General features: G+C 32.6%; 1 protein-coding gene and 1 long non-coding RNA gene across 3 annotated transcripts in view; both read right to left on the bottom strand.

The window, feature by feature from the left end:
• The window catches only part of LOC117159026 (A-type potassium channel modulatory protein KCNIP1), a 434143-nt gene that overhangs the window by 25924 nt on the left and 380724 nt on the right, over nucleotides 1-27495 (bottom strand). For both annotated transcript variants that reach the window (XM_076620081.1, XM_076620080.1), the window contains 2 exons: nucleotides 9284-9472; nucleotides 689-762 (listed from right to left, as the gene is read on the bottom strand). In XM_076620081.1, the coding sequence (XP_076476196.1) occupies nucleotides 689-762; nucleotides 9284-9472 (263 nt within the window). The remainder of the gene's footprint in view (nucleotides 1-688; nucleotides 763-9283; nucleotides 9473-27495) is intronic.
• LOC143302938 (uncharacterized) overlaps nucleotides 19335-27495 on the bottom strand; it is an 86137-nt gene continuing 77976 nt past the window's right edge. Inside the window, exons 2-3 of the long non-coding RNA XR_013058815.1 lie at nucleotides 20892-21191; nucleotides 19335-19463 (exon numbers count right to left, since the gene is read on the bottom strand). This is a non-coding gene — a long non-coding RNA (uncharacterized LOC143302938). The remainder of the gene's footprint in view (nucleotides 19464-20891; nucleotides 21192-27495) is intronic.

The following is a 27495-nucleotide window of genomic DNA, read 5'->3' as shown; positions in this document are numbered from 1 at the left end:
AGTGTAATTCTGGTTTTAAATGTAGTTAACGTTGCGAATTGGTAATTTTTTTTCTACGGCTTGTAATAATTAGATCTGAAAGTGGCTCATTTTTTTCCCCTTGGAAGTAGAATTGAGTGCTTTGTTGAAAATCGATCGCCGTTAATATCCTATCCTTATTTGCACATACTTTCAACAGCTTTCCGAGTAACGACGCTGCTGATTGGATTTTAATTCAGTTTCAAAGCAAATTTTTCAGTGTTTACGATGAATCTCGATGCTTTCGTACTACAGTGTTTTTATTTCCATGTTCGATGAATTTTTAGAACAGATTTTTATGACAGATTTTAAAGACTCTCGAAACAAAATTCCTTTAGGTTTCGCGTACAAATATTGTACCTGTTTCTTCGTTAAATTTAGTTTTATCGCTTCTTATGTTCTTTTTTATTTCCATAGTTTTTTTTTTCTAAGTTGTTTAACAATAACCACTTTTAAAGCACACGGAGTATTGCACCTTAACCGAATATATATTTTTTAAATTTTATGTTTTAATTTATTTTATTTTAAGATTAAATAATTTAATACTTTTAATCATTTGAATTTTTAAGTAAATATTATTTAATTTAATGGTTTAGAATTTGGATAATAGAAGTGCACGAGTAAATAAAGTTAACAGTAAATAATGTAACACATACTAGAACGTGCTTACCTCAAAACTGAGAATACCGCTATGATCCTGGTCCAAGGTGTTGAAAACGTAATGTGCATACTGGCTAGTATTAGCTGGAAAAGTAAATAAAGGTAGATATTTTAATCACGTTCGTGGAATATCTGTATAGTTATACCTCACCAGGAAAAATAAATTATTGCTTATGTTAATCCTTTCAAGTGCCTTCGAAGCTATTAACGATACGTTGGAAAGTGTTTTAGATAAAGACTGAATAATTTTAAGGGAAATATATATAGGTAAATGGTGCCAACTCGACTCTATAACTTCGTCTTGTATATAAATTGCAATATAAATATAATTTACGAATAACAGATTTCACATTCATAGAATTAGAAATGACGTTGAAGAGATAAAAGTGGTAACCCATAAAAAAAGGTCACAGCCACAAGAGACAGATAAAACTGTCTTCCTTAACACATTTTCCACTAACACAAAATGTCATCACTAAACGAAAAGCTACATAATATACAAGCATAGCAAACATCGATACGGACAGTATTTTAAATCTAATATTTCTAAGGCGAATAATTTACAATTTTTAGTTAATTTTTTGGACGTCACCAAAATTAACTCCGAATTTCTACTTTAAAGAAGATTCGTCGAAAAGAAAACCCTTGACAATAATAATTTTGAGAGTCTACCGAATATACATAGAAGCACAGCCTTAATAAGCACTTGAATTTCTCAGATGGTAAATACTCAGTGACCTTTCTAAGGAAACCTTTCCAGATCGTCGAATTTAACATGGTAAATTGAAACTCTACCGGTGTGCGCTAATAACTTCTACTTGTCCAACAGAAGTTCAATTCAGAGCAGAGGTTCATACTCGAAATTATTTGACGGAGATGCTACTTTATTTCTGTTAGAAGGAACACATTTCTTTCGTTCTCTTCGAAAGAAAATCGTTATCCTATCAAACAAAATAAATCGATATTATGGAAAACTTGTAGTTACAATACATGTTCTTTGAGAAAAGTATATTTTGAATAATCTATTATTCGTAGTTTTCAATGGAAATATATGTATAGAATTTAAAGAAACGAGGATAGCAGTTTGATACTTTATGAAACAACTGAATGTTGGTAAATTTACATTTATTATATGTATATTCGTAGCATGTTCATTCAAAGTCGCTAAAATAATCAAAATAATTATATAAAGATGAGATGAAACTTGAATGAAAATTAGATACGTATTCAATACGACTCCAAATTAGGAAAAATTATGAAAAATCATTAAAAAATGTTATTTGTTACGTATGACATTGTTAATTACATTTTTAAAAAATAATTAAATGAATTACATAACAGTTTAATAAAATGTATAATTCCAAAAATTGAACGACGATATTTTACACGTCTTTCGTTATAGGAGACTTTTCGTAGAGAAGTGTCAAGGTTAAGGAATGTCAGTCTCGTCTTTACTTAAGCAGAAATCTCGGAGGTGCTGCTTCAATTGAAAGGATTCGTCTAGAAATTAGTACTCAACTCCTTCCAGCGAATTATCACAGTGGGACTCTTGTGCTAGCACGAGCACCAGCGTAAAGCAGATTAACTCGTTAAAGTTGTCAAGCTTGTACGAATTAGGCTTCTAGAGAAAGACAGATATGCTATTACTTGATGGCAAGACAAAAATCAAAAATTAGTTTTGTGTTCCGAATGTCACCCTATCACAAACTATAAAGAGATTAATACTAATTAATTTAATATCTAATTTCAACATTTTTAAGCTTTCCGCTAAATATAAAAACTTTGAGTCCTTTAAGAACATAATATTTAGTAGAATTTGCACATTTGTTGATTTCAAAGTAAAGAAGTATGTACACATAAATAGAATGTATTTCGTGCGAAATAACTTACAACAACTGCAATTAAAAACAAAATCGCCTTTTTTTTGTATTTGCGCATTGGAAGCTATTTATTATGATAAATAGATTTTTTCTAAATATTTATAAATTTCCTTATATTCCGCAAACTGTCCTCTTTTTTAAATACATGTATTGACCTTTGTTTTCGAGAATATTATAATTATTTTTATTCTGTTTTTATCTCTGACTGTTCGTGTTTATAGCCAATTAAAATCGTATGTACATATCTATAGGATGGTTTCAATTCCTATATATAACAGGTATTGAAACCATCAAAGTGACGATATTGCTCGTATAAATGTATATATGTATGTACCAAGTCTATACAAACATGCGATATTAAATTGGAAACAGTTATTGAACTAGATTTCTCTAAGTTATGAAACTTATCAAATTTATGCGTTTGTTGTTGCTAAATGATTCTGATAATTTTTTTTATCCCATTGATTGTTTAACAAAATAGATTTAACCGAATACATTAGTAAAAATATAGTAGGATTGTTATCGAACAATAAAAGTTTCTCATAAAAAGTCTAAGATATCTTTTGTATTTCTCGAGTAATATTTATACGGTTGAGATAAGTTTCGTTCACTGTGAAAATTCTTGGGACATTTTTCACTGGAACGGGAATTCGATGCAGCGACGTTTGCGCTTGGGGGTAAAGTGGTAATATTTTTATGGTAAAAGACCTGCTCAGAGACCAAATCTTCGAAAGCAAACTCTAATCTACATTCTAGTTGCTTTCGAAATTTTTACTCGACATACGGAATTGAAAAGTAAATGAATGTAAAATTATCCATTTGGAATTGAAAATTCGAAACACAAGTATTTTGCACACATTTGATTTTTCATCTAATCTATGAAGTTTATAAAAATTAATTAGAATTAATTAGGCTAACTGATGAGCTCATTATAAACTGAATCCCATCAATTTTTAAATAATTTTCTTTATTAAAGATTAGTTGCGCTGTGTAATATGAATATTTTATAAGAGTATACTTTTGCTACATAAATAATGGTAAAAGAGAGACATAAGAAGATATGAGAGAAAAGTATTAAGAATAGTAAAAGAAGAATGATATTGTCAAAGCAATGAATAGTTTTTTAGGAAAGTAAAAGTTTGCGGATCAAACTTACATTTTTCAGGGATTTGGGAAGTTATATTCTTTTAAAGAACGGAAATGGATATCTATTGAATACTAACAATAACTTTCCCCACTTGCATTTCGTCTGATATTCTTTCTTACAACTTTATACGAGTTTCCTGTTTACTATGGAAGAATTTGGGAACCATATTATAAGTTAAATTTGTTCGCCGCACAAGGATTCTATTTTATGATGAAAATAGACTTTTACTATCTTCTAAATTGAACAACGAGTCAATTTCGACTTTACTTTCTAAACAACGGTTTATAGCACGTATACTTATACTAATTTTACATATCACAAGCTCCAAATCGAGAAACTGCACGTTTTTAGAGGGTACTTTATTATTTTATATTGTATACCTTTTTTAAGAATACACCTAAGTTTATACAATATATTTCTATTTAAAACATATTTATATTATTAATTTTTCATTTTCTAAGAGCAATTGTAATATATTATGTATTTTTTATATGCTTCGAAAAATTGTATTTCTCTTCCATTAATAATAAGGTTCATCATATTTTCACATTTTCCAATTTATAACATTACCGTGCCAACGATTTTTAATTATTCTTATACTGTTGAAAAGTTAAAGTATTTTAATTGCGCTGGAAAGATCAGATTTTACTGAATACCGTGACTTTAAAACATTTAATTTTGTATATAAATTATAATTCAAAACGTGTGTTGGGTATTATTAGCTTTTCAACATTTAGATGATCATTTTGAAACAAGAATACTTTGTTATACAAATCACAATGCTCCAAGCTTTTAACGAAACGAATATTTTTCGCAAAGATTATAAAGATACTTCACTATATTTATTATGTCAATATATCTAATTGATTTCAAATTCTACACGAATAAAATTTCAAATCTATATTTGACGTGAAATATTGTATTTTTATATATTGATATTAGATGTGATCTATTTAGATATTGTACATTATACTATATCAGACATATACAATTTTCCAAAGTTAGACAATAGTTGCTGTAAGCAACCTTATAGCGAAAATTCACTATTCAGCAAAATGGGTGGTATCGTGTTGTCGTAATTCACCTCTTTGACTTTCGACTATCGATCCAAACCTTAGGACGTCCTTTTGTCATTGAACATTCCCTCCGACAGATCCAAAGGTATAAATCTCATTTCATTGCACGAACATACATGAGAGTTTCGTTTACCTTCTCGAAACGCTTGAGGGCTTTTAGATAAGTACAAACATGTATCTCTTTGATAAGAAGCAGGGATAGACGCTCGCGGCTGATCCTTTTGACCCTTGTACCTCCGCTAGCATTTACAACCATATATTTTTGTATTGTATTTTATCACGAAAAATTGATTGTTATTGAAAAGAATTCGATATATAGCCATGTATTATTTTCGTAATATTATAACTGTTTCTGTCAAGCGAATATTAATAACTAATCAAATTATTTTTTGAAATTGTTCGGTTGTTTTATTGGAAACGAAACAGAAATATACGAGAGTGACCTAATTAAGTATATTGCTCTTAAATTCCTACGCAAAACACGTATTTTTTATAGCACTGAAATTTTGGAATTTCGATTTCGGCAATGTGTATTTATGAAAATGTTGAGAATCTACAAAAAAATGTGCTACCATGGAAACCTTTAATTGAAATTTCAGCATGAGAAACAAGAATATATCTAATCGCTCAGTTCTGTATTTGGCTGTGATAACGAAGTCGGTGTTCTCATATGATGTAGCGTACAATATTTTATATAATATGTACATAAAATAGCGCATCATATCACATATATTATACGTGGAACGCAGAGGAACACAGGCGAATACAATGGTGCGAAACCCAGATTAACAGTCATAAAATTCACTGTGCTTTGCGACGCTGTACTCGGGTCAGCGCCGATTGGGTAGCACAAGCTTCCTAATACAACATGAAAAAATGAAAAGAGAGAAAAGAAAATATAATAAGCTCTCCGAGGTTTTTGACAAAATATTTCTGCTCCACAAATTCCTGATTTAATCAACCGTTTTACTTCAGGAAGGTTATCTCATCAGGGCTGCTCCAAATCAGACACTTAGTTTTCGAAAAATGACAAACAAAGAAAAAAGAGTATTTTTCAGAGAACCAACTGATCTCACAGAGAGTTACAGGCGAGAATCTTTACGTATAGGTTTACTTTTATTCACGCAAGTTCGATTAACGATGGAATTGTCTGGATTTCTTGACATAGATCGAAAAGACACAATAAGAGACTCATGAACATACTACGTGTTGTAAAGAAGGATTTGAAAATGGATTTACAGTAGTCACAGAATTAGAAGTAATTGATCGAGTCGTCGCGTCGCTGAGTTATAATTTAGTCGATCGTGAAACTGAACATCTGGTATCAAGTCTGGCTGGTATCAGTAGGATCGACGAAATGTCGGAACCATGTTGCCATCGGATATAGCTTACATCCAAAAGTTTTAGGTAGTCAATTGAATTCTATTTGTCGTATTTGATAGTATGGACTAGTGCCGCTCTTATTGTAACTCTTAGAACAAAAAGTACATTAAAATTATAACTTGCTCTATTGACAATAATAATTTGGTTGTTTAAACAAATAGACGTTTCTTATTTAATGAATGCTTAAAAGCTACTCTTTTTCTCTCTCTCAATTAAGGATAAAAATAATTTTGTTGTATCTTTTTTATATTTTTACTAATGAATATTATAATTAATAATCATGATTATATATAATGGTAATGAAATATTATTATTACAATAAAGTTGCTACTTGTAACGAAAATTAATTACATTTGTAAGATAGGAAGCTAATAATAATAAACTCTATTTAGCGTTTGTAATGAATTTTTAGTATATCATAATTTTTCCAGATAACAATAATTTTATGGCAATCAGTTTGATGATCTTTCTTTGACGCTACTATCGCGAATGTAAATGAAACTAATACCCTACACCTATAAATTGTAGTAAATGTTGCAGGTGAAATTGTAACACGTGAGATACTACAGCTGTTATACACGCAACTATTATGCAAAACAACCGCGTATGGAACAGTCGAATTTATTCTCTCGGTAATTACTATCGAGATTTACGAAAAACTATGTGGATTTCACATTTATTTACTATTATTCACGAAGCAGAAATATAACTTAATTACGTTTCAATAGAATCTGATTATTTAAAATTTCACTACTGAAATATTTGTATGATTTAAGTATAAATAAATTCCTGTTCCTTAATTTTTCTTATAGAAACAAATATTTCTTCTATTATATTATATGACAAAAATTGTAATTCTTCTTTCTTAAAATTATCTACATTGCTTTATATAAAAGTTTATAAATACACTGTAGCTAAATATGTGCCTCTTAAATTTTTAATTAAAAAAAGTTTCTGCTTTAATGTTTTGACCAAAGTTTTTCCATAAATAGAGTTAGAGTTTTAAGGCTACATAAATCATTGCATATTGTTGGTTTTCGTCGACGAAGAATAAACGGTTGGAATTTGTACGCTTGTCGGAACATTTTTTCTCAGATTTTGAGGTTTGCCCTCCGTAAATTCTCGATCGTTCTTCCTCTTGTATCGAACGACAAACAAATGACGGTATCGATACGACATGCAGCACTCAGCCATAAAATTGTTCGTGAAGAGAAATTGTCACTATCAGGGGATCGAAGGTCGTCTTGTGTACTTACAGTTGCGTACAAAGTAGTACGACACTTCAGCCATGTGTGCTCGTTGCCAACAAAAATGCTTTAATCGATAATGCCATCAAGATTGAGTTCAAAATCCGATATACACGTTTAAAAGAATCATTGACCAAAAATCTTAGGTTTTTACCTTAGTCAAACCAATAAAACTTCTAATGCTTTCCCAAAATCGCGTTTAACAATAAATTTACTCTTTTCGTTGCAGATTAAAGACTTTGAATATTAGAACGTCGACTACGAACAATTTCGTACTATAATTTAACTTCCACCGGTACTATATTGCTCTACGCATACATATTTTTTATATAGGAGAATTGAAGAATTTTCCACAAACTTTTTTTGTCATGAACAATTTTTTGCGCCAATTTTGCGGTGCAGTCATTTTTCTTCTACAACACGGTTTAAAAGGTTCTATTATCTTCTTAATTTATCGATATCATTATTGTAAATATCGTACTATGAAGTATAATAAAGCAAATAATAACCGAAGTGTAGATTAGTTATTCCCTTTTTACAGTGGTCGACACGTGTTAATTAAAGCGAAGATAATTGATCCGTCAATCAAAAACTGCAGTGACATTTTTAGGACAGCTTTCTGAATATACTAACGCAACGTTCACTCTGAAATACCGCATATTACATACATGGTAGCAAATCGATAGTTATAAGCAAGAAAGCGATATGTTATATATGAAAACAATTGAACAATGAAATTCGTTTGGCAGTTCTATTCTCTGAAACAAATGTACAATACAAAATTATAATATAAATGTGGGAAATGTAATATAGTAACTTATATGTAAATATCGTTGAATTAAAAATTTTATTGCTTATACTACTTTTCTTCTGAGCCCTTCGATTGATTGAATACGCCATAAATTCTAAGTAAAGTAGAATAGGGGTCTTTGTCGTTAGGGGAATTTAAAGCAAGCTTTTCGCAAGTTACACAGAAGCCTCGGATAGCACAAAAATATTTGAAATCGATAGAAAGCCATTCACTGACGAATATCGATATCGTTTTTACGGATAAAGAGAAACGCTGAAACGTAGGACGATTTTGATACGAGAGTTTGTTACCATGGTAACTATATCTGCATTCAACGAAGTATCGTGGGTCTATTTGCTCTATTCGATTGTGCTTTCTCTCCCATTGTGTTTTTCTTTACCCAGTATCTACACGCATATAGCTAGCCTATTGTTTATGGTTTTCGTCGAAGCTCCGCGTTACTGCGAAGCAGAGGGAATTTAAATGTGAATACACACTTCGAATAAACAGAATGGAATAGTATTCGTCTGGTCCTTATATTCGAATTTCACATCAACATACTTTTTAATGCTATACCAGTTTTTATTTATCATTTATCGAATAAATAAGTATAGAATTTCCAATGACTTCTCTCTTATTTATAACTAGATTTTACCACTTTTCGCTTCAATTCAAAAAGAAATGTGCTCATGTACACGATTGATTAAAAAATGACTCAAAGGACGTACTAGGGTTAAATATTCAAAATTACAAATTATTTAATCCCGTAAAAGAATAGTTCGCAACATGGTGATGTAACTATGTATTGTTATACAATTACATGTTACTTTTTAACATTTTATATACGTATAAAATATAATTTCCTTTATTTATTTCTCCATGCTATTGATAGTACTACGTCATACGCTTTATCTAGAAATCACAAAAATTGGATAGAGTCGAGTTGGAGAAAGTTAGTTTGTGCATCCCTAGCTGAACGAATTAAAATGCTGTGTTCATTTTCCGCTAAGTTTCCGGCACGTATCCGTCATTAATTAAAACGATGGTAAAATCTTTCGTATATTATGCCATAATGCACCCACCTCCTTGCGGAAAGAACTGTGAGTAGATGCACTTGAAAGTTTCCTCTCTGACGACTCCCGTGGGACATTCTGCCTTGAAGCCACGATATATTCTCTTCAGCTCTGCCTCGGTGAATCTCGTAGCTCGACAAAGACTCGCCAACGAGTCGGGTCTATATCTCGGGGTCTGTTCTTCTTCGTACTCCGAGTCTGTAAAATCGAAATCAAAGGTTTCTGTTAATTATGGAAAAACTTGCCAAGTACATTTGCCCTTTGCAATTTACTTTCCGGAGTACCGCGATAGTAACTTTAAATTGCAAAAATACGTATGTAGGGTGTTCCATTAATTTTGTCCACTTGAAATGTCTTCGGTATTTCAAATAGCAAGCGAAAATATTGTGTATGAAAGTTTCAAGATTAAGAAAAGTATAGTTTAGAAAGTAAAAGAAAGTAAAGTTTAATTTAGTTGTCTTCGGGTATTGTGAGTGTACTCCATGAACGAAGTCCTGAATGAAAATACTTTACTTTTTTTACTTAATTCTGGCTTTATCATAGCTATTTACTACATAACATATTTAGTTAATATTGAAAATTCATACGAATAATGTTAATTATCATACACGTTTCGCACATTATTTGTATGCAAATGCAATATATACTTCCTCTTGATCATGTGTATATGGTGAAAAAGAGTACATAGTACGTTCATTAAGACGAACGATTTTTCTATAGACAGTATCGTGCAATTCATGTGGTTCGAGTTACTTGTAAATTGTTTGTTGTGTAACCTTTGGGATAAAGAAGAGAATACCAAATAATAAATCAATTCTGTGCTATTCTGCTTTTGTATTAAAGTATAAAATTTATTGATGTTTCCTCTTGTTCAAGTGAATTTTTTTCTACGCTTCGTAGAATTCGGAAATAACAAATATTCAATAGAACCATTACGCTTGTACGGTATTTAATAAATAGTTATAAATGTTCATAAAATTCATTGACTACAATCAATTTGTTGGGCATACAAATTTAATTGCACGATTATTAATTTAATAATAATACAATTAAATTTTATCGTACAATTTTGCCAGTATAATGAAAGAAAAATGCTCTTTAGATCTCTACAGATCGTCAAATTAAACAATATATCGTGTTTCCAATATTTATTCGCATTATTTTTCAAAACAAAGCACGAAACATTCCACAAAGGAGGAACTAAAAGAAATTTTCACATCACTCATCTTCGACAAATAATAAACAATGTAAGGGCAATATTTTATGATTTTAAAAACGACATTAAATAATCGTATTTGATATTATACGTATATAGTTACACAACATTAATACTGCAACATTCAAACTATCAAATTTGAAACATGGTTAAATTAGGAAACGTGGTTATAATTAGTACAGTACACATATGTAAAGTATGGTATTTCTATTACTGTACGATATATCATAAAATATTATAAGACGAATTAGTTTCCTAATAATGATATAAATCAAAAATTTCTAAACAGATCTCGTAATAAGATTTTGTTGAAAATTTTATCGAAATAATATGTAAAAGATGTTCAAATACCTTCGTCAGCTATTGCGTCTACTAAAAATTTGAAGTATTTCAAGCGGCACAGTAGAATATTCCGTATTTACACGTAATTTGTCGTTTTGAACAGAACGACGGATGGTTTGAAATTCTTTCTTTCCAACTCTAACAGTAACACTTTAGCTGAACGATATAAAACGTCGGACAATTAATATTCGCACGTCTGTGTTTCTTTACGGTCGCAAAAAAAAAAAAAAAAAAAAGAAGGATTCGAGGCACATACGATCGATGCGCGTAGACGATTCACCAGTCATGACTAACAGTACCTCTTGCACATTTAAATGAATTTTCCGCGAGTGGCGTGCAACGAGCAACCTATTGTCAGCTTGTTTCGATGCACACCGACGTATGCTTTTATTCGTTCCGATTAAACGAGGCGTTGAATTGCAGCCCGGAAAATGCTTTCCAGAATTCATTTACCTTTCATGCGAACGAAAGGCGGTGGCTTGTGCGAGTAACAGTAAAGAAATTTATTGGAAGTTGTTCCATCGATAGGAAGTATCAACCTACTTTTTTTAGACACTGCTGTTGAACGATTATAATTTGCGTCGAAACGTTGCTTCCTTCAAATACAATCAATTTCTATACGTATTCAATATGAAAAAGAAATTGTCAAATCGATACATTAGTTGATTGTTATTGAGTAATATCTCACTTTCTGGAAGAGATAGATGTTCCTCCTTTTTGTTTTTCATTTATACTTTCTGATGATTTTCTATCAGGAAAGAACTAAGACTGGTTGGGAGTGAACGTGTTAAATTTTTCTTATTAAGTAAGTTATCTTTTATGCCTCCATAGTACAATTTCCAAAGCTTCGAAATTATAAAATTTACAAGATAATACTATACATATACAGCGGTTAGAAAAAGTACTCGCACACACCTTTCTTCTCCTGTGAAGTGTCCTTTTATTACATTCTATGCATTTCATTTTGGTATGAAATATCATAGTATCAAACTTTCTAATCATATAAAAATACATGACACGAAGTTTAATATACTTGGACTTAATTAATTATATAAATGCTATATTGCATGCAATGGTGTGGCTATACTTTCTTTTGTCACTGTATATTGTTCTCCCTATTGTATAAATAAATGCTCTCAGTTAGGAGTTTTCAATTAAACTGGGATAAATTGTAATATCGTTTTAGGAACGTTTCGAAAACTCTCTAAGTAGCGATCTAAATTTTTCACGAGCCTCAGTTAAGCACGATACGGCCAAACGAGAAAAAACCGTAAAGCGATGATAGTCACTCAACGAGGCATCGGAAGAAGAAGGTCGATTGGAGGTAAGTCGAACACAATAACCCTTGAAACACGTGAAACAAAGGCGTACGTGCACATACAGAGGAAGAAGCATATAGGAATATCATGCAACATAGATGGCTGGGTAAAGCACGTAAGCAAGTTGAAGGCCCCTCGCAACAGAAGCTCGGGAGACTCACACGTTTCAGGAAAATGTGTTCTAACCACTTCGTGGGATACGATTCTAGAGTACGATGATGCACGCGATAAATTGCTACGAACTTTGTAAAATATATTTGTATTCTGATACGTAACTTGCTCAATCTCCAAATATCGGCGTAGTTTTGAACGCACAAAGACTCACGAAAGTATTTGGATATTTATTGTATGAAAAGTTTTTGAATACATTGTAATAAGATCGTAGAAGAATGATCTGATAAGTACATTTTCGTCGATTTCTAAATTTTAATATCGCTTCGTAATAAGAAAGAGACATTAATTAATTTCGAAATGAATAGTCAATATTGTTTAAAGAATCGAAATAAAGAACAGTTTCAATTGGAATTATGTTCCCAACATAACGGATTAAAATATATTTCTCACTTCCCGTTCAACCCTAGTTGATAGTCCACGATTCATGATGGTGGAACATTCAATTTGAATACATGACAATCGGAAAACCCGCCTCTCTGCGTTGCTGAATTTTTGATGGAGACTAGCTATAATCCTGTCAAAATGTCGGCAATCTTTTCTAAATAGACATACTGCTAGCTATGTCAAAAGTTTTAAACAATACTACTTGTATGGAACTTTCCTAAAAGTTCAAAAGTATAAACTTTAAAAGCATGAAATAAATTCGATGTGAGTCAAGAAATTTAGAATGGATTTTAACGGAACAAAAAAAAATTTAATTTACCTTTAAAGCATACATTGATTATTTCGGTCATTGGTGCTCGTTATTTGCAATTTTAATTTAATAATAATTATTTATTTCAGTAAAATATAGTTAACAGGAACACGTATAAGAGAAAATGATATGTCGTTGAAGTGAACGCTACTGGGATTTTACTGTCTCATTTTTAGTGTTCTATATAATACACATTCCATACTCATGTATTCTACACTACAAAATTTTATCTTTTATAACTTTAAACTATATTTTAGAAAGGAACATGTACTGAAGAAAATTCTATTGTAATTCAAAAATATGCTATAAAGTGCTCTGCAAACTAGTATAATTTCAACTACAATATTCGTACACAGGGTGTCCGGTTTATTATATATTAAATATATAATTTATAAATATTTGGGAAAACGTGAATAACACAATACAAATATTTTAGAGAGTGATTGATCACATTAAAACCTCACATGAAGAAAATGTTAAAATTTGTACACGGATACCTCCATTTTTTACTATACATTCTCGCAGCTGACATTCGGTCGTTTCCAGAACATTACAAACTCATGTCTTTTGCACCATCCGCTACCAAGATATGAATTTTAGAATTCGATGCGTTGTCAGCATTAGCGTTATCCGATGTACACCGCAGGAATATTTTTCATCATGCTGTTACTGGTATGGCATTGTCGGAAGACAAGATTGCAGTTTCCTAACGTTTCTAAAACAGTTAGTCCATTCCAATCAGCACTTCTAGGTATTATTTTGTATTGCTCTGACAAATTTTGAAGGTTTACCTATGTCACAAGTATGTAGCGTTTTGAAAACGTCTGAATATCAGCTCGAAGGATACGTAATAAAAAATAGAGGTGTTGGCTTAAAAATTATATCATTCTCGCAGAAGGTTTCAAAGTCACCGCAAGATCAAAGACACAAGAGTATAGTGTGCCTCCCTCTATGTCACGCAATTTTTATCTGAAACATTTTTTCTTCATTTTTATCATCATTTCTTTTTTCATCATTCATGTTTTTCGAGACATTTAAATGATTCTAGATAAACCGGACACACTGTATATATACACATATACATAAACGAATACTTCTATAGAATTTTTATCATGCAAAGATACATTACATAAGAATACTTTCAACAATAAGCTAGCCAAATACCTAAAGCGAATTTCACGCCGGTCCACGCCTGTCGAACGTAATTGATCAACCTCCTGTAGAGAGGTCTTGGTGGTCTTTTCGTTGGAGCACCTTCCTCTTCGTCGCCTTGGCCATCGTTGTCCAAGGTTCCCGGAGGTGGTCCCACGCCTGTGAGTGTGCCAACCTGGTTCCTCTCGCCAAGAATATTTACTACTTCCCGTAGCTCAGGCGCTACGCCCTGCAGTCCTGGAGAGTAATTCGCGGGGGCGACGCCTGAACCAAGAAGGCTCGCGCCGCCCCCGCGACCTCTGCCACGGCCCCGGCTACCTCGACCCCAGGTGGTACCGGTACCTTCGAGATTATACAGCTAGTTACGTTTAAACGTGACGAGATTTCGAAGAATACCGATATTTTGCATGGGCTTGATGCGCAACGACGCGCAATGATGTGCAATATAATACTAAACTCACGATTTACCCAAAAGCAAAGAGACCATGTTTACAGCGAAAGATTAATTTAAGTTCGTTTGAATTCGTTATTTCATAGCGTAAAGTAGTACGTTGCGCAGGTAGTATGTTTTGTGAAACTTTTGTGAAAATGTACAGAGTGTGTTTCAGCGCTCGATACGTACATGATCTGTACTACATTTCTATTTACATTCGCGAAAGGATGATTTTCGTAGATAAAGTATCTCGGAATTAGGTTGTGGATGTTTATACAAATTGTTTGATCGATAATTTCGTAACATAGTATTTTGCTCGAAGATAAGAATACTTCGAAGAATTCCTTTTCGTATGTGATTAGTAAACACGAAGAATTGAATACTATGTTACATTTTCCTAAATTTTATCAGTGTTACCAATACTTAAAAGCTTAAATTAGATACGAATATAAATATTAGTATAAAATGATAGTAAGAAGATACTGTACTTTATATTCGTAGCGTTATAATAAACTTTCTTGTTATACCTATATATATTTCGCAAACTGTAACAAGACAGAACAAGAAATGACATTTCTCGAGCTTCCACGTATTTAGAAGCATTGTTCGGCAAAAAGGTGTGGTTCGTACTTTTGCTGCGCGTAGTCAACGTACCCTGCTATTATTCTGGTTGGTAGTTTTCTTGATCCTGGCTGTTTAGCTTATTTCCCTCCATTTATCACGCTTAGCCTGAACTCGAAGCACATTTCTGTTTGCTACCTTACACGCAACAACAGTCGGATAAGGGTAGTTTCAAGGAAGGAAGCCAGAGATCATGTAGTTTCGAGACACTGACGTAACTTCTATCAAAACCTCTGTACAGAAACACGCTGCTACTCTCTAGATCTCTAGACATAAAGCAACATAGAGATTAGAGCGAGACGCATTGAAACGACAACATTCTTGACAAGATATATACGTTTTGGGTAAATCACAGGCGAAAGTCACGTACGCGTCGCATGAAACTTGCTGAATTTTTAACGAGAACATGGGAACGGCATTAAAAATATGAGATTCAGCTTCAGTTGAAGAATTTCATGAAACAGGCGTTAAAACATTCATGAGAATGAAAAAGTTCAATTAACGCGAATCCGAGAGTTATCGATCTGCCTCGTGCCCTGTGGACGTTTTTCTATTCCTGTTTACGGCTTCAAGTGCGGTTAATATATATATAAAATGTTTCCACTGGCCGTAATGGTTTTATTTAGTTTGATAAAATATTTTCTGCTTAGCTTCTTTTAGCATCGTTCTTGATCGAAATTCACAAAGGTGGATTTCGTAAAGTTGAATTTATGAATTACAATTTCTATCAAAATATGGAAGTGCAGTTTGTAATTAAAGTCACACTGAACATCTTGGATGCTTGCCAATTAATTATAAAATATAAAAACAAAATATGTTATATAGAATACAAAAGAGAATTCCTAAAAAACATTGATTACAATTTGCATAAAAATGGCGTTAAATGTAATGCTATTGTATCTAAAGTTTGATGAAGATTTTGGATGTTTGTAAATGAATTATTACTAGTAATTGAGAATTACATATTTCATATTCCTTAATTACGAATTATTGTTAACAATACGTATTCAAATGAAGTTGTATTAATTATGTTGAATGCATAATATCCGACGATAAACTACCTTGAACAACGATTAACGTTCTAATTTCATTATTCCTTTGAGAAGATTCATTGAGAGATTTCTATCAAATAATGCATTCCAAAATTGGCATAAATTGACCATAATGTTCATACCAGTGTGCATCTGTCTGCATAACTCAGAGTGACGTGTAATAAACATAATAAGCGTGCCTACTTGTGTAAGCGACCGATTTGTAATAAACTTTAAATAATTAGAAACGGTAGCTATGGAAACAAATTATGTGCTTGAATGATAACAGTAGATGGAACACATTCATACATTAAATAAGCTGTAATTGTGTTCCGGAATTAAGCGGTGGTGCCACAGTAGTAATAATGTTAACTGACTTTGAAACGAGGTATTACTAGAATAGTACAGGGCAATGGTAATTAGTTCTTTAATTAGTTAAATTGCTTAATTGAAAGGCAATTATTCCACGTAACTGTGTTTAAACTAATTAACGAAATCAATTGTCCATCACTGAAAACAAGATATTAAATTAATCACTAACTATCAGCTATTAGTTTCAGATTGAAATACAGTGATTTCTATATTTATGCAAATGAACTATTTATTTTCTTAAAGAAAGAGATACGAGATGTTATTGTCTCAATTTGCATGGATTTATAACTTAACTATTTAGTTCGAAATCTGTTAAAATAAATAAAATAAAAAAAGAATCAATTTATATAATAAGTAAGTAAAGTAAATAAGTAAAGAGAGTTTGTGGTAATTTACCACTAATTTAGGTACTGAATATTACCTATAATTTGATCAAGTAAATGCACTAATCACGATCAGGTATGTTTGCCATAAGTCGAATATGGACAAAGAGAATGACCATGATGGCCTAGATACTCTGTGACGTGGAATAAGATGTTTAGGCTGTATCTGAGAATGACGTACATCACTGCATACGATGGATATTACATTTACTACCTGATATAAGCTATTATATTAATGATTTATAATTTATTAGAATAAATACTTCGATAATTTTATTGAAAAACACAACAACCATTGCGTAATTATGATTTGATATGAACAAACTGCAATATGCAAACCTATAATTTTGTATTTCACTTAGTAGATCGTGGATATTCGTTATAAAAGCAAAGACTGACATTTATATCGATATTTTGAAAATAATATTATTACTGTATTATTAATTTTACTGTAGGTTAAGTATATATACCTTTCAAATAGCTTTGTATACTCCGTAATACTGGTTATATTGAACATAAGATGTAACTGAGCATAGAATTAATCTGCTAGTTTTATCAATATTTATTAAAATAATAATTTGGAATATTATGTCGGATGAGTGTAGGAAGTAATATTGTATTCTAGAAGCTTTTATGCAAGGCAAATTTTCTGTGTAAAGTTTGATCCTAACGGGTGAAATTTACTGAAAGGTTGAATAAAGCACTAAGCCTTTACAAGCGAAGACAAGTCTAACACATTTAACCTGGCACGCTAGATAAGATTGAGAACAGTCAACTAGGTGTCTTTCCTTATTCACTATGTATATGGTCTGATCAATACGATAACGTTATAATAACTATCTTCAATTTTTTAACCGACAATTTTTATTTACAGTATCAATAAAAATATGAAACATAACAATGATATGGGTTTATGTAATTTTCTGAAACAGTTTTTTGACTTTCTATCAAATTTATTCAATACAAAACTATTAAAAGAGCTATTTCACGTAATGCACGTAAACATCAATGTATAAAGCATATAAAATATACAGATCATAAAGTAAAATATAAAACGTTATTTGTAGCCACCTCTTGTGTATTTCGATCAGTATATAAATCCAATGTTCTCGTTTTTGATTAAAACGATAGGAATTATATTCCAAAGATTTAATATTGCGTCTGTCTAAGTACATCCGTTAAATAATGGCCTCAAATATTTGTATTAAAATACGTAAAAGGTATATTCTTACATAACATTGCATTCAATTATTTTCAAAGTTGACAAAGCATCTGCGATTATCCTTTTTATCATGAGAAATGATATTTTTGATTATCGAATAATATTGAAAATGAATTTTGATGAATTTTCAAATGAGAATGAAATTTTATGTTTCGAAGCAAATCGTGATATTTTTATTAGAACAATAATCTACTAGTCATTTAAATGCCTATATTAATAACATGTATCTAAATCTATCAAATAGATGCAATAGTGCTATAAAACATTTTTATTCCTTTCAATAATATATCTGTTGTATCTTTTACAGTAAATACTTTGCCGATCTACACTATCCTAGGAAATTCCTCAATTATTCTATAATTATATATCCTCTATTATATTCTTTTTTAATATTTCGTAATTTCCCCGATTCTATTAGAACATCTTTTTAATTAATTGCTGCAGAAAAAGTTTCATTACTTACGTGAAATTTTCTATCGTTTCCCCTTATTTCTAGTTCAAGTACAACTGACAATTAAAAGTTTCAATTATTTTACGAAATTACATTCAACATATCACATGAAATTTTAATATAATAATTAGTATTTCGATTTAACTTATTTTGCAATGTTGCTACAAATATAATCACTAATACTTGTATATCAATTAATAATATTTATATTTACAAATAAGCAAATGGAATTTAATTATAAGAACTTGCTTATACTTCGGTACAATATGCTAAACATACAAAATAATAAAAGATAACTAATTATTTTCCATCAAAAAAATAATAAAATCTGACTTGAAGCTATGCAAGTTATAAACGGATTACGGTATTAATTCTCACGTTTCATTGGAAGAATCAGAAAAATATAGAAAATATCACACTGTAGATAATTGCTCGAATAAAAATTCGTGAAGATAACATTTATCTTTTTCGGTTTGAAGAAGATACCTTGACGCTTTTTATAGGAGGGGAGCCCCACCACAGAGCCACAACCCCCCGCACTCCCCGCGACAGAGGAGCTGATGGTGGCAAGACAGGGAGCTCCCCGACCGCCACCTCCGCGTCGTTCCAAGTCACGGCGTCTGCACCCACCTCCGCCCCCACCACCACCGCCACCCCCGGCGGACAACACCACGACGGGTCCAGGGGTACGTTTACGTGCCCCTTCTCGTGCGGAGCCCCTTTTTTCAGAGGAGGGCCCCGCGATCTCCTGACGCCGTACTCGCAGGCTTCTTCGAATCCTGTAATAAATTTGTTCTCGTTCTTTCTTTGTTTCTCCATCTTCGATTATCTTTGAGTATTGTCCAATTTACATGAAACTTTGCTACTTGGAAATGAAAGTAAAGCGGAATCTCGATTATCAGAACATCGATAACACTTAAAAATATTATAAACGGTCTCTCATACGAAAAATGAGTTATTCGATTTAAAGAAATCGCTGCATTACGCATACATATTTCTAACGAATGCAAAGATTACCGCGAATCGTCTCATTCTATATCGTGACATGTCTTCCATTGCTAGATCGTACTTTAATGTTGTATGAATAGAACTTTGCAGCTGATCTTTCCCTATGGCATGTCGGTATTAGCTACTGCTATGCATTTGAAATCGATCGATGTCAGCGATTTTTCTTACTTTCCCAGCATACTTTACAGCTGGCAGTAACGCATTTTCCAGCCGGATACATTCGCGATCTCGGAATTCGTGAGGAATAGTAGAGAATTTACGAGGATTGCGATTTAAAACGGCTCTTTCTACGCATATCTTTTCTACAGCCGTCGAGTTCGCTGGGCAAATCGAGTTTCCATCAGCTTGCTTCAAAACAAGCTCTTCCTATTCAATTTTTGTTTTCATCGGATTCTAATAACCTACGTGCATCTCCGTTAACGCTGCACTTCTCTTCTTTCAACGACAAGCTATTGTAATTTAATGTGAATGCACTTAGCTTACGATAGTAATTACAACTGTTCTGTGTTATGAATCTTTATTGTACAAGATTATTTCTCACATTTGTATAATTAATTGAATACAGTGAGGCGTTCCGTACTCGAACAGTCATCGTCTGAATAACCTAGACAACGAACTAATTAATCAAGTTACCCGGGGTCAAACAACTTGGAGATACTTTGTCTGCGTGAACTTATTATTTCACATAAATCGAATCTTTGACCATTCGAATTTAAATCGAATAACTTGATTTCTGTGAATGCACACTTGGTCAGAAATTACTTGAATAATCGAAATCAAGCTTAATATCTGTATATTTCATTGTTCGAACATGTAATTAATATAGTAAAATCGAAAAGATCCATTCGAGTTCGCATTCGATGAAGTTAATAAACTCATATATTTTCTACCATAAGCTCTGTACAGTTTTGTTTAAGTCCTTTAAATTTTAATTATCATTTCGATCCGTGCAGTGGTTCGTCAAGTATTAATTAATAAAATTTCAGAGCCCGATGTACGTTAAGCAAATACACTTTAATCGTAAATGAAAAGAGGATAAATTGATTTAGAAATAGGTACGAGATTTCAGCTGGCTCGTATGTAACTGTCTCGGTAAAAGGTAAACCGGTCCACTTTTAATTTTCATTATGAACAGAATCACTCCCTGAGAAATTGGGACACGGAGAAAATGGAATTTTTCGACATAGTTACGTGCTCACCCTTTCTCGCGTACAACCACGTTGTTCCCTCTCTTCAGAGATGGAGTGTTTAAATTAACCCCTCGGATATTAGTTTTGTCGATCAGGTATCCGGAACCCACGATGTGTTAATGGATTAGGTACACATGCGTTAATTTCGATGATAGTTCACGATGTTTCCCTTTTCACGGAGAACGCTATTTTCCCAATCCTTTTACGATTTAAGACGATGCGGAGGAATCCTCAGAGTTGTCATAATGGGCACACTGGTTAGTTATGGGTAATTAGTTTGGCTTTGTGTTGATTTTGCCTTGTTAGAACCTGAAATCAATAAAGAGAAGCATGTCTGTTATTTTTGCATGAAAACGTAACTATTGTTAACATGGTGTTAATAAGAGTAGCGTTAATAACGAAGTAAGTAAAATAAGGGATTGTTATGATCGGGATATGAACGTGTTTACACATTTATTTAATAATTAAATATAAAAAAATAGACAGAATGCATACAACACGCAAAATTATACAAAATATCAAAAGTATCGTGTAACACTCATTAAAATATTGGAAGGGTCAAATTTTCTGTTTGGGTTTTGTTTCTCTAGTTATCATGAAATCTAATTTGTTAGAAGTATCTTCTATCTGTATGTATACAACACATACATACATGTTTATATAGTCTGTGAGAGAAGGTAGAAGTTATCCTAAATCAATCTGTATAACAATCTAGATTAGTCAGCTTTAAACGAGGTGATTTGTTTCACTTGTAAAGAATAGAGAAACATAAACTAGGATGATAAGAGTAGTTATCCTCGGATTAACTAGCATGCGAGAAATACTACTTTAAGTAGGATAATTGTAAATTTACCATACTTTGTGGACGACAAGCGGGGAAACGTGGTAAGAATTGTTTGCTCGTGGAGTGTAAATGTAAGTAACATACTTTGTGGTGTGTTGGTTTTCTGAGTGTGAAAAATACAATTTTTAAATTATAATTCGCTGTTTTTCTAACAATACCAGCGTAGTCATAATAATTCACGATTATATACTACATTCTTGACTTTGTACCTTTAAGTTAATCTCACAAAATTAATTTGCGATTCATTTTGAAAATAATCACCTGGATAAAAATCATCCCAGTCATAGCAAACAGTTGAAAATTCCAGCTTATATATTCGATTTTTTATTTGCAACGTTATTCTATCTAAATCACGTTGTCACGCAAAGTAGAATAATAACATGTACGATGTAAGTATTACTTTCCTTTATTATCAGAATATATGTATTTCAAACGTATTGAAGCGAATACCTTGCCAAGAATGATGTCAACGATTTATAAGTAATTACAGATAACATTCGTTTAATTTTCGTGCATATACAAGGAAATATGCAAAACGTGTAATAACTAATTGCTCGGGGACAAGAACTAACGAGATTTCGACCCATAGAAACTCGAATACGCGCTCCTTGTCTATATTCATTGAACACGGTTTATGTACAATGCACATGTGTCCAAACGATAAAGTCGAGGCCAGAGCGCTCGTAAAAGTACCACTAGAACGAAGATCTTCGAGATCACTTGGAATAGAGGACCTTGTGTTCTGTGCACTTTGTAGGTATATCCTCTTATTCTCGATTCTGGTCAAATGCTGGACGGTTCGAGAAGTGGAAGTACAGAACAGATACTCTATCTTTTAGAGAATTCATCGGGGCAATATGAAAATCGTGCGAGTGAATCTGGGGCGTGCAATTGAACAATCATCAAGACCAACTAAGCAGTAGAAAATAGCCAATAGCGTTGTATCATCAAGATGTTTTGTTTTTACGGTAGAATTAAAAATTCTTCAAATTTTATTTCATTTTCATCGCTATACCGATTTGAGAATTTGAATTTAATCGCGTATTGCAACTCCTATAGATATTATTCTACTAGTTTCATAATTAATCAAGTAGTAACTTCATTCTTTGCCAAGATATGTTTTTATGATTTGAAAAAATATAGCGAACTTTTTATAATGATATACGCCGTGATTTCTCGTTTTCCTAAAAATCGTAATAATTTCAATTTATTGCGGAATTACTACATGAGATGCAAGCTTACGATAATCCAGAATATTCAACATCTTTGAACATGGAGGAGGCGCATATCGAACGAAAAGAATTCCACGTAGTTTCAAGTCTAGGTATTACCACGGGTTTTCAAGAATTCTATAAAAAATGGAGACAAGAAGAATACCTAACCAAGAGAGAAATATAAACCGTTCGTGAATATTCTATCGAAAGAGCTCCCAGCTACAAATACACTCTCGTCCATATGTATTTGAATAATTGCGATTCCATTAAAAGAAATATATTTTTATTGATGATATAAAAAACATATATATTTTCAAACTTATAATAAAAGAAATTTCTCTACTGTTAATTTCCCACTTCTTGTCATAGCTGAGATCAAATGTTGTTAAATTTAAATTATAACGAAGAATATGTCTGCATCGTTTGTTCGATGTGTGTTCTATATATTTGCAACAATGTGGAAATGTTGAAATGTATGTAAATGACACATGACAAGCAAGATGTTTCTGCATCGCCTCGTCCAGAAAATGTCTATCAATCGCTTATTTAAATGTTCTGTCAGAGGCTTGGTATTTGTATGCGCGTCACGTAAAGATTATGCAGTATAAACAGGCGGAATGTAACATTTTTCAAGCATTCATACATACCGATACGGTGCGGGCTTGAAATGTGCGAACATTGATTTTATCACACGTTCGACGTTCCAATAAATTCCATCCAATAATCAGTCATACTCTGTTTGTTTTCTGTCTATTGTGTCGTCAATTGTATATATCTTTTTATTTATTTTTTTATGTAAAAGAGTATATATTCCTAGTAATCAAGCTATTGCAACGTGTTTTGGTATAATGGTGTACACGAATATGGTGATTCCGAACGTTATTTGGAATTGACCTTTTCTGACACAATTCTAACACTGAGTACGAAATTAACTGGCTTACCAGTTTTTTTCTCACTCGTTTATTTTTACTGAAAGATATGATATATATTCATTAATCGAGGTCCTTTCACTGTTTGTCTTTAAAATAGGGCAGTACAGTGGATGTGAAAGTACTACAAGCGAGAAAAAGATAATACCTGGTACAAAAATAAATCAAACGTATGGAATAGAATTTTCCCATCCGAAGTTTAGTTTCCGAGAAAATCGATTTTGAAAATCCGCTGCGTGTCCGTGCATTCACGTGTGTACGTATTGTTCCTGCTTACAATGTCTACGTTACTTTTACGAATAACCACTGTCAAGAAAACGTGCAGAAATATTTTATCAATTATTTTGAAATCTATTTTCTCCAAGGAATAATACGTGTTAAATATTTGAGCTATTTTAAAGCAAAGTGTTTTGTTATGTATATATTTGACAAAATCACGCATTTCAGAAATATAGCAACTATAATTATACAATTATGATGAAATTTTATTTGTTATGGCCTAAACCTATTAAATATATCCAGTTCAAACAATTAATTATAGCTTCAATTATTGTAAATGCAAATCTATCTTTTGTTAAAAAGTATTGTTGTTAGAAAACAAACGAATGATAGAGATATTAAGCAATATCAATGACAGTAGTACGTAATTCGACCCTCGTTCATATCGACAAATCGGGCAAGATCTATTAAATCGTAATTCTCTCACTTTTTACGTCATGCTGTTGGAAAATGGAATAGACATCTGTCTAAGGTTAGCCATGAAATCGACAATTTTTCATGGATATCTGCCAGCCTACGTGACTAAATTGCATTATCCGCTCTAATTTCCAGCTATCAGGGTACTCGTTAATAGTGAAGCTTTAGCACGTAATTGCAACAATTCCTTTAACTACGTCCAAGGGAATATCTGTCAATTTTAGACCCACCTCCCCGTTGATATTTCGCTCTTACAAATCCGTAAGAGATCCAGAACAATAATATGGCTATGATACAGACGTGAAACTAGATTTTTATACTTGCTATACTATACGAATAAAATAACTTCAATTTTTTTCCAGCATCGTTATATTGTTATGAATAATATACGTTATCTCTTTGTACGAGCAAAGTAAAACAGGGGTGTACTAAGGATATAAAAATAACAGAAAAAGTTCATATAAACATATATCCAATATGACCTTGTTTTTAATCGTGTTTTGTCTTCTGACTATTTCTTACGTGTATAGATATAATCCAAGATTCGAATGCAGCGAGATATCGGAGGAATTTATAAAATTGTAAACACTAACGAGTATGGAGTGTACATTCCGATGATGGAAGTGGCGAAAGCGTCTGCACGTGGAAAACGAACTACGTGATCGATCGTGACAGTCGTATAAGGTTTATTCCTTTCCCCCGAAACCCATTCCTATCTGCTCGAACGACTATCTCTTTATATTACCAGTTTCCACTCTGAATTTCACCGCACGACCATCACGATGGACCACTTTTCTTTCCACCCAATCTTCTTCTTGGATTCGTTGATGGTTTCCAATGTAGGTCTTCCGTTGGTGTTGCCGACGATCGAGAAAACGATCAAAAAAAAAAAAAAAAAAAAAGAAAAGAGGCATTGGGGGAAGAATACAAAAAAGAATGGAGACGATAAAGAAAATGGAGGACAACGAATTAGAGAATGTTACGGCTCGAAAAAGGAAGAAGTTCTATTACGAGCTGATCGTGCGCCTATCAGGAAAACCAAATGTGAAATAAGTAAAAAACACTAGAATGTCATAGCATAACAAGGTGTTGCACTACGTGAACATCGGTTGCTTGATAAATCAATACTTCCGGTCGGTAGATTCTTCTGCTTCTCTTTCAGAGTAGCTAACATTTATGCGAAATCCACTAATCGTAAGTGCGTTTAATACTATCGTAATAGAACTGTTTTAATTCGAGGCACTCTAAGACACAAACATTACAGAAATATCGAGTAACAAGCTGATATTACGACTACGGCTGTTAAATATCTTTCTACGCAAATTACGCAAGTTCTCTAGAACACGACAAATTCTTTCTAACGATAGAACGAGGTTACACCGAAAATACGCTGATATGTTTCTTGCAATAATTTCGGATAAGAATCCGAGTAATAGACTTATTACGTGTTACTTTGTACCCCAGTCCTCTTCTTTTGAACTTATCGATACACAGTATCTTAGAGAGTTACAGTAATTTTTGAAAGGTGAAAGGACGATTTTAGTGCCAAATGAAACTACGTTTAGATATATAAATAATTTTAAAGCATAGAATATAATATAACACATGGACCAAATATAATTACGCAGATATTGATAAATATCAATAAGTTATCAGTGATTTATAACTAATCGTTAAAGTAATTAACTTGTATATATATTGTGATTCAAGAATTATATAATTTCATTATTGTATATCTAATAAAAATACATATTATGTACATATATATTTGTATAATAAGAACATTAATTCCTGAATCATAAAACATATAAAAGCGCTATTATGAAAGGAACGCGTTACCGTGGAAATTGCAAGCGTTGACCATCGCAATTTCTTATTCACCTGGCAATCGTATCACGGTGTTACTTGGTGTATCGTCGTGACTCATGTTCTCACTGTAAATCAGGCTTTAAAGTTAGAAGATTTATGAACGCGGCACGAACGAACCCGACCCTGGTCGAGACCGGGGAGTGAACTTGTCTCGTGTGGAGGTCAGCCAAGGAAGACATCGTCGCCACCTTCTACAAATCTTCCAGCCTAGTGGCAGTCTTTGCAGGAATGTCTCGCTATTGGATACTCCGAGCTACGATGTGGTTGCGGCCTATAATTTTCACTGGTACGCCGAAGAAGACAGAGATATCGCGCGCGTGGGCCTTAGACATTTCGGTCGAACGATTTACATAACAGATATTTTATGTGCACGTAACTTATATCGTGCAGCACTTCATCGTACCAAAGCTGACCGATTTACCGCGCATAAATTAGCCCAACTCTAACGACAGAACGGAGTCGTCTCTAGTATATACATATGCACGCTGCGGCTAGCTAGTTCACGCGCAATACCACGTTACCCCAGCCAACGGACAATCGAGTTTACTTTCGAAGAAGAATCCCCGGGGAATGGAAGCTTCCAGAGCCTTCAGACGTCGCTCTCCATTATCGTTCGTGCGCCTTCATTCCCTACCGATGCATTATTTACTTTGGAACGCGCGAGGTTCGACCGGCCACTTTATTAGGACGTGCTTCGCAATGTAAATAGCGGTTAATTAATGTGCTATTTTAATTAATGTGTAATATGATGGCATAGGAAAATTTATTTGAAATGTCAAAAATGGTACAAAATAAGTTGAAAACGTAGAAGAACAACGCTTTATTTTAGGAAAAAGAATAAATCAATTAATCCATCTGTGGCTCCAAAGAGTGACGAACTTCTTTGGATTATAGCGTTAATGTTATTCGAGATAGAAAAGGTATGAAACATTATAAAAAATTAGCGTATTTATCTCAATGAAAAAGTTCTTATCACGTGTGAAATCCTTTCCTTTTATAGGAAACATTACTTTGAGTTTCACGTGTTAAACATTAAGATACTTTAGACAAAATGATAGTGA

The sequence above is a fragment of the Bombus vancouverensis genome, chromosome 7 (assembly GCF_051014615.1).
Source record: "Bombus vancouverensis nearcticus chromosome 7, iyBomVanc1_principal, whole genome shotgun sequence".
Lineage (NCBI taxonomy): Eukaryota > Metazoa > Arthropoda > Insecta > Hymenoptera > Apidae > Bombus > Bombus vancouverensis.
Note: the sequence above shows the minus strand (reverse complement) of the source record. Positions and strands in the feature narration are given on the sequence as shown.